The sequence below is a fragment of the Galeopterus variegatus genome, unplaced genomic scaffold (genome assembly GCF_000696425.1).
Source record: "Galeopterus variegatus unplaced genomic scaffold, G_variegatus-3.0.2 Scaffold7142, whole genome shotgun sequence".
Taxonomy (NCBI): Eukaryota; Metazoa; Chordata; class Mammalia; order Dermoptera; family Cynocephalidae; genus Galeopterus; species Galeopterus variegatus.
In genome coordinates, this window is record NW_007733253.1 from 1,503 (window position 1) to 9,932 (window position 8,430).

General features: G+C 35.8%; 1 protein-coding gene across 1 annotated transcript in view; it reads left to right on the plus strand.

The window, feature by feature from the left end:
- Positions 1-5,819: 5,819 nt before the first annotated feature.
- Positions 5,820-8,430, plus strand: part of RB1CC1 (RB1-inducible coiled-coil 1) — a 73,115-nt gene continuing 70,504 nt past the window's right edge. The window contains exons 1-2 of the mRNA XM_008591664.1: positions 5,820-5,917; positions 6,421-6,639. Of these exons, the coding sequence (XP_008589886.1) occupies positions 6,472-6,639 (168 nt within the window). The 5' untranslated portion in view covers positions 5,820-5,917; positions 6,421-6,471. The remainder of the gene's footprint in view (positions 5,918-6,420; positions 6,640-8,430) is intronic.

The following is an 8,430-nucleotide window of genomic DNA, read 5'->3' on the forward strand; positions in this document are numbered from 1 at the left end:
ATTCCCAAAGCCAAGAAAATGCCTACTACATACTAGGTTCTCAGGTGATATTTTTGTTGAAGGAATGTAGCAAATTGACTTGGGTTCAAGCACTTGCATCTTTCATTTACTAGGTTTCTGGCTTTAGGCAAGTTGAACAACTTCTGAAACTTCTCATCTGCAAATGGAAATAGTAATAACATGAATGTCACACATATTATGATGACCAAGGTGATGCCTATAAAACTACTTAGTATAATGACTGGTATGTAATGAATCACTCAATAAGTGTTAGTAATGATTATCTTATGTGCTATATACATAGGACATGTGGCACACACAAGAGCATTTGGCAAAATGTTGTTTGATCTTACTAGTAAGGTTTTCTCTTTGCTATTTGTTGTGGGTAGGACTTTGGTAACAGGCAGTTAATAAGGATGAAGATTCAAAAGGGGGCTTCTCATTAAGCTGCCAGTCTTAACGGCTGTAAACGGATGAAAACATGGGAAGTCATATCAGGGTAGGTCAGGAGTTGCTTCTCAAAATGATATTGTCATTAACATCACTTTAGAAGCTATTAGAAATGAGCTAAATGACAAATGGTAGTATCAAGTGTGCCTATATAATGGAGTCGATTTTTAATGTAGGTTCTAGAGTCACTGCAATGAAAACTAGCCTTAAAATTGTTTAAATTCTTTATGAAGTGTACATACAAACTAATTCTCAAATAAGTTTAGTTCTGTTATCTTTTCTGGTCAGCAACGTTAATGATTGTAGTTTCTTAGGTTGAGCTGTTTTTTAGTGTGAGCACCAGATGAAGAGATTGGTGTTTGTTAAAAGACACGTAGCTGCCATAGCTTGTCAAAATTTCCCTCATGCAAGTATCATGGAATGGGGGGATTTAACTGAGGTCATCCTTATTCTTTAATGATTTCTATAGCCTCTGATAGAATGAGAGCAGTATTAGCCATAGATTGTGAAGAGGAAAAGAAGGGTTGATGAACTGTTCAAGATTGAATAGATATTACAACTAAATGAACTGTGTGATCCTGAAATGGATCCTGAATCTTGGGGGGAAACTATAAGGGATATTATTAGGGCATTAATTTGAATATGAACTGTGGATTAGGTGATCATAGTACATCAGTGTTAAATTTCACAATTTGATAAATGTACTTTTGTTAGATATGAGAAAATCCTTGCTATTAGGGAATACACACTCTGAAGTATTTATGGATAAAGAGACATTCTGTTTGCAAATTACTTTCAAGTAGTTCAGAAAGAAGTATATTTCTGTGTCTGTGTATGTAAAGAGCACGGGCACTGGCACAAACAATAAAGCAAATGGACCACGTTTGCAGTTGGTGAGTCCGGGTAATGTACAGGGGAGTTCTTTGTCTTATTGCAATTTTTAAGTGTGAAATTATATCGAAAGAAAAAGATAAATGATATTTAAAAGGAAACAAAAGAAAAGAAAAAAACTTGATACAGTGATTATTACTTAGAAGAGATATTATGTTTAGTGTTTTACAAAAATCATATGTCTCTTTGTACTGCTTTACCCCTATTCAGTACAGGCCTTTTCTCGTCCCAGTGATCCCATTGATATGCAACCCACATAGAAGCCTCCTTTGATCACCTAAATCTAAAATAGGTCCTTCTTCCTACCTACTCCTCTTTCATTGCATATATCGCAGTTGTATCATGTTTGCTTTGTTCTTGCTTGATGACCTTTCTCCTTCAAGAATATGAATTCCATGAGAGCAAAGATCACGTCTGTTTTGTTCATGGAATACTCAGTCCTGGTACATAAGGTCAGTAAATGTGTGTTGGATTTGGATCAGTGAAATAATTAATGAATATTCCTTCCAGTTTAGTCACCATACTTTAGCTACCTAATGTTTCAGAAAACAAAATGGCTCCTTTTAACCTGTAAGATAAAGATCCAGCCTGTACTTTTGGATTTGGCATACATTCACTTGTTCATTCAGAAAATCTTTATTGAACACAGCCCTCTGATTCCCTGCTTATCTCTCTAGCTTCCTCTCATCATCTCCCATAACTGCATGCCTTTTTTAGACCTGGATCCTCTGGCTCCAATCTTCTCTTGTAAGTGCCCTTCATATTTCCCTGTCACTCTCTGCATATTTTTTAGACAATATTGCATTTATGATAATTATGCCTACTTTGCCTGGCCATAAATATTGTCCATTTTCCCCGTCATTTTTATATTTTCAATGCCTAGCACTTCTGTGTACAAAATCTGTTGAGTACAGTTACTGAAAGCTTGTCTTTGTGCATTGCATTGGTGTTTTATATATATAGATATATTGTCCTGCTTAATCTTTAAGCTAACCCTGTAAGGTGGGGTTATTATTTTTTTCTGGTAATTAAGGTTCATAGTAGTCCAGGGGCAATGTTTATCTTCTTTACTGCTGTATTCCATGTCTAGCATAGTTCCTGGTACGTAGTAGACAATCTATGAATGAGTAACATTCAAACTTACTAATAATCAAAGATGATATGTAAATATAAAATAGTGAAATATTATTGGTAAGCATTTAAAAACATGATACTGGCAAGAATATGGTAACCTTATTGACTGGGTACATTGCCAAGAGTATAAATTGGTAAAAGAAGCAATTTTGTAGCATATTCTAATAGCCTTAAAATATTTGAATGTTTGACCCAGTAATTTTACTTTTAGGAATTTATCTTATGGAAATAATTCTAAACACAAGAAAAAAATGTATGTTTGTGAGATTAAAAAAATAAAGACACTGGTAGACAGTTAAGTAAATAAATTTCGGTGTATTTACAAGTTGGATGCTTTATAGCCATTAATAGTGATGATTATGAAGCATTTTTAGTAATGTGGAAAAATGCTTATTAAGTAAAGAAAAAGTAATTTTATGAGTGAGGATAGATTTTATAATAATATGTCATGAAATCTTCAAAATTCTACTGATTTAACCTGTTTTTCTCTCTAGCATGCAGTGCCCTACAGGAGCTGGCTGGGGACCTTGCTCATGGTTACTCAGGAACCCAGCTTTGTTACTTGGAGGCTCTGTTCATCAGCTACTTACTTGTCGCTTTAATCTATTGGCTTCCTAGTCACTTTCCCTCATTCATTAAAAGATTTGGTACTAGTCTGTAGTATCACAGGATATCCATGTTAGTCTGTGTTAGTTAAGTAGCTGGGCTGAACCCTGGGGACTGCATTTGTAGAGCATCTGCACCACCCATAAATGGTAATGGTGGGTAGGGTGAGTGGGTGATGGATGAAGTAGAGCCTTACTATTGTCGTGGAGATGATGATGTTGGAAAACCTAGGGATTTTCCTTCGAGAACAAGCTGAAGAAATCATGGGGTAGATGTCAAACATGTGATGTCCTAGGAATCTTCACAGCGATGTAGAATAATCCTCTGCCAGGGTAGGATTATTCATTTATTTTATTTAGAAATTATTGCAGAGCTAGTTCCCAGGAATGCTTAGTCCTTGCTTTAAAGAAGGTTGTTATTTAATTTAGGTGAGAAATATGAAAAGAAACATCATGATGTATGCAAGCAAAGAAGCACATATATAGTACGTGGCACAGCTAATGAGGTGATTGATTCTATGCAACTGAGTCTGTGAAAGAAAACGTGTGTGAGGTTAGGACAGGAGGAAGGCAGCAATCATAGTAGGCAGTGGGGAAGGAGAATTCTAAGCAGAGAACACTGCCTCGTTGAAAGCTAAGAGACTTTAATGGCTCATTTTGTAGTGGGAGTTTAAGCAGTGTGGTATTTGGGAGTGAAATGTTATGGAGTAGCAGAAGGATAGGGGAGGAAGTTGTGGCAGAGAGGGAGAGGCAATATTACATTTGCTGTCTTGGATGTTATTGTAGTGGTGAAAGGCTTGAGATGGCAGAGTTGGAGTTAAATCATCGTTCTCTAACCTATGGCATTACTTAACTCCTTAAGTCTTAGTTTCCTTATCTATAAAATGAGGATGACAGTAGTATCTATGTTAAAGGATTTTTGTGAGGAACAAATGAAAGCATTTCACTTAATAAAGCATTTAGAATAGTTTACTGGGATATAGCAAATACACACAAAATGGTAGCTGCTGCCATAAAAATCATAATTATACATTTTAAGCAGTAGAAAAACTTGATCAGCCTAGCTTTTAGAATGATCTCTTTGAAGGTGGTGTGGAGGATGATGGACTAGGGATTGAGGAGACATGGAGTGGGTTGAGAAGCTTTTGTAAAAATCTAGTGGAGGGACAAGGAGAGTCTGATTTAAGGCAGTAGCAATAGGAATAGGGATAGATAGTCAAGAAATATATGTGTTAGAATTAACTGGACAGATTTGCTGATGTTTATATGTCTGTTAGGAGGACGAAAGACCTAGGATAGCATATGAGAGATTGGGTGAATGTAGATTCTATCAACAAAGAAAGAAATGAAAAATGAAAAGCAAGAAGGCTTAGGAGACAGAGAAGATAAGGAGTTTGGTTCTAGAAACAATAATATTGAAGAAATGCATATAGGAAATTAACTTGGATTTGTTGAGTTTGAGATGGATAATTTAGGAGAGATCTGGGCTAGGTTTGGGAGTCAGCAGTCAACAGTGGTGGTGGCTGCAGCCGTGAGAGTAGGTTAGCTTTACCGTGCAAAGGAGAGTAAGGAAGGCTGAGATCCCAGCCAAACATTGGAGAGTTGGCTCGTTCTCTGCCAGACACCATGCTGCTACGTGGAAAGTTTTTCTTTCACATTGTCATAACATCCCTATAATGTGGTTGTGCTGTATCAATTATCTATTCCTGAGTAAGAACTTGCTGTTAGAAGCAACATAAATATTTCACAGATTCTGGGCATGGCTTGGCTGGGTCCTCTGCTTCAGGGTCTCACGGTACTGCAGTCAAGGTGTTCGCAAGGGCTGGGGTCTTGTCTTAGGCTCAACTGGGAAAGGATCACTTCAAGAGTCAGTTCCTTTAGGGTTGTCAGACTGAGACACTCAGCTTCTTGTTGGCTGTTGGCCAGAGGCCACCTTCAGTTTCTAACTAAGTGGGCCTCCCCATATGGCATTTTACTTCATAAAAGCTCTCAAGGGAGAGAGTCAGCTGGCCAGATGGAAGTTATAATCTTGAGTAACAAGTATGGACATGACATCTCATCACTTTTGCCATATTTTATTCATTGAAAGAAGGTCACAGGCCCTGTCTACACCAGGTGTGTGGGGGGTGGGGAAGCAGTCATTAATTAGAGTGTGGATATCAGGAAGTGGATGTAGCACAGATAATTGGTGCTATCTTAGAGATTATCTGCTATGGGTACCATTTTTATTCCTATTTACAAAAGAGGAAACTGCAACAGTTAAGTTGCTTGCCCAAGATTATATCCTTGCAAATAATGGGGCCAAGCCCAAACTTAGGCTGTCTGACCCCACCGCCTGGGCTCTTCTTACTGTTATATTTTAAGCAGTGAGAAATGGCTGCAGATTTGCGGAGTTTTTTAATGGGTTTTTTTTGTTTGTTTGTTTTTTGGCAACTGGCTGGTAAGGGCTCTGAATCCTTGACCTTGGTGTTGTAACACGTGCTCTACCCAACTGAGCTAACCAGCCAGCCCCTCACTGCTGACTTTTGTTTGATGTCTTTTAATGGAGTGGTGTATGTTGAAGTCATATGATTGTGGTTTCTATGAATGTGCAAGTAGGAAAAAAGACTGAGTAGAGACTACTCTTAAAAATGGTGATTTTGAAAGGAAGAAGAACAATAACCATATGTTGTTATATATTGAATTGTTTTTCTCTAATAATTCAGAAATTTTTCTTTTCTAGGTCTATGAGTTTAACCATTTATGCCATTCAGTTGCCAATATCAAGCAAAGCAAACATAAGCCAGTCTTAATCTGCTTTCAAAGAAAAGTGGTAGTCCTTTTCACAGTGCCTGACAGTAAGTCACAGTTCCTATCTTTGTAACAGTTTTTGATCTAATGCATTTGAAAATATATATGTCCTCATTTTATAGATGAGGAAGCTTTATTTTATAGATGAAGTCTCAGGTTGGAAAAGTTAATGGAAGAGATCTATATTTTGTTGTAAAGAAGAACTTTTGGGCACAAGAAGATGTTTGACCAAATATTTTATTCTTAATGTAAAAAACAGTGTGAAATATACACGTATCAACTTTTGTTCTAACTGCTGGCCTCTTTCTTCCTGAAAATGTATAGGACAGTTATGCTTTTCTTTTTAATAATCTTATTACTGTTTATTTTCTTTAAAGCATCAAGTTTGCCAAATTGTTCAGTTAGCCATCTTAGACATCAGAACCCTTTTGTCGTTGTTGTTGTTGTTATTTATATGGTAAGACTGTGCTGTGTCTTAATGATGAAGGTATTGGCACTTGTAGTTGTGTTTGTAAATCTGGTCACTTTTCTTTTTTTTTTTATTTTGTAGTAACCATATCAGAGGGTGAGGTATAAGCTCACAGCATCCAGAGAAATCATCATGAAGTTATATGTATTTCTGGTCAACACTGGAACTACTGTAACATTTGACACTGAACTTACAGTGCAAACTGTGGCAGATCTGAAGCATGCCATTCAAAGCAATTACAAGATTGCTATTCAGCACCAGGTGCTGGTGGTCAATGGAGGAGAATGCATGGCTGCAGAAGTAAGTCACAGTTCCTATCTTTGTAACAGTTTTTGATCTAATGCATTTGAAAATATATATGTCCTCATTTTATAGATGAGGAAGCTTTATTTTATAGATGAAGTCTCAGGTTGGAAAAGTTAATGGAAGAGATCTATATTTTGTTGTAAAGAAGAACTTTTGGGCACAAGAAGATGTTTGACCAAATATTTTATTCTTAATGTAAAAAACAGTGTGAAATATACACGTATCAACTTTTGTTCTAACTGCTGGCCTCTTTCTTCCTGAAAATGTATAGGACAGTTATGCTTTTCTTTTTAATAATCTTATTACTGTTTATTTTCTTTAAAGCATCAAGTTTGCCAAATTGTTCAGTTAGCCATCTTAGACATCAGAACCCTTTTGTNGATGAAGGTATTGGCACTTGTAGTTGTGTTTGTAAATCTGGTCACTTTTCTTTTTTTTTTTATTTTGTAGTAACCATATCAGAGGGTGAGGTATAAGCTCACAGCATCCAGAGAAATCATCATGAAGTTATATGTATTTCTGGTCAACACTGGAACTACTCTAACATTTGACACTGAACTTACAGTGCAAACGTGAGCTGTATTTTATTTATTCTCTTCAGTTTTGCATTTTGTGTGCATGCAAAAAGTTAAAAACATATTTGATTTTGAGTCCACTGGTAAAGAGTAGTAATACGGCAAGTCTTAAATCTTTTATCCCAACACATTACATAAATAAACAAACTGATTTCAAATTGAAGCTGTTGTTATAAGTACCTATAACCAATTGCTATTCTAAGTTTCACAGGAATTCATTAAGGGAATTTTTGTTAGCTTTGTAAAGCAACGTATATCATATCACTTCCATGTTTTTTTGTCATTTGTTTTTATTGTCTTATGTGAATAAGTCAGTAGGTTTGTTTTGTTTCCTTAATGAGAGAATAAAATAAGTTTAATATTTTAGCCAGATTAATGGGGCTCATATGTCTAATAATTCTCCTGTTTTGCCAGGGTTTCAAATATTTGACTAATGAATACCCTACTATATTTGTGAAAAGTAGACAGAGCTCTCCAGGGAAGGAGGATATATATTGAGGCTAAACTGGAAGAAAATAGTAGTAGTAAATATTACTTTCAAACCTGCTTATATTTTTATAATGGCTGTAATAGCAAAGACTTGATAGCAATGCCAAATAAATCTGACACTAAAATTATTATATATAATTAGTGGAATCAATAATCTTTGTTTTAAAAATGGAATTATGGAATAATTTCATTCACTTGCGTTCATTAAATTCAGTTTTACCTTTAAAGGAATGATTTTTGGAAAGATAAGAAAAAGAAGGAATTTTCACATGGTTTAAACTTAATGTAATTTCTGTAATGTGATGTGAGATTTTAATAGAAATTCTGTGCCGATTTGAGCATATTCCTTTTCTACGTTATATAGAGAACACAAAAATAAATATGTCTACTGCCTGTGACTCACTTTTAGATGTGATACAATGGGTGATTTATTCACCTGTGATCAGCCAGTTGATTATGGAATCTAGTTAGGAAACAGGAGGCTTATACTTATACCTTCTTTTTTGGAGAAAGTTTTAGAGTGAAGTTCATTAACCTGTAAGGCATTTTTACATAGTGCTACTTTGATAAAAAAGTCATTGGGCAAGTGTAAATAACTGATTTTTTTGTCTTTTTTTTCCCGGAAGTGTGGCAGATCTGAAGCATGCCATTCAAAGCAAATACAAGATTGCTATTCAGCACCAGGTGCTGGTGGTCAATGGAGGAGAATGCATGGCTGCAG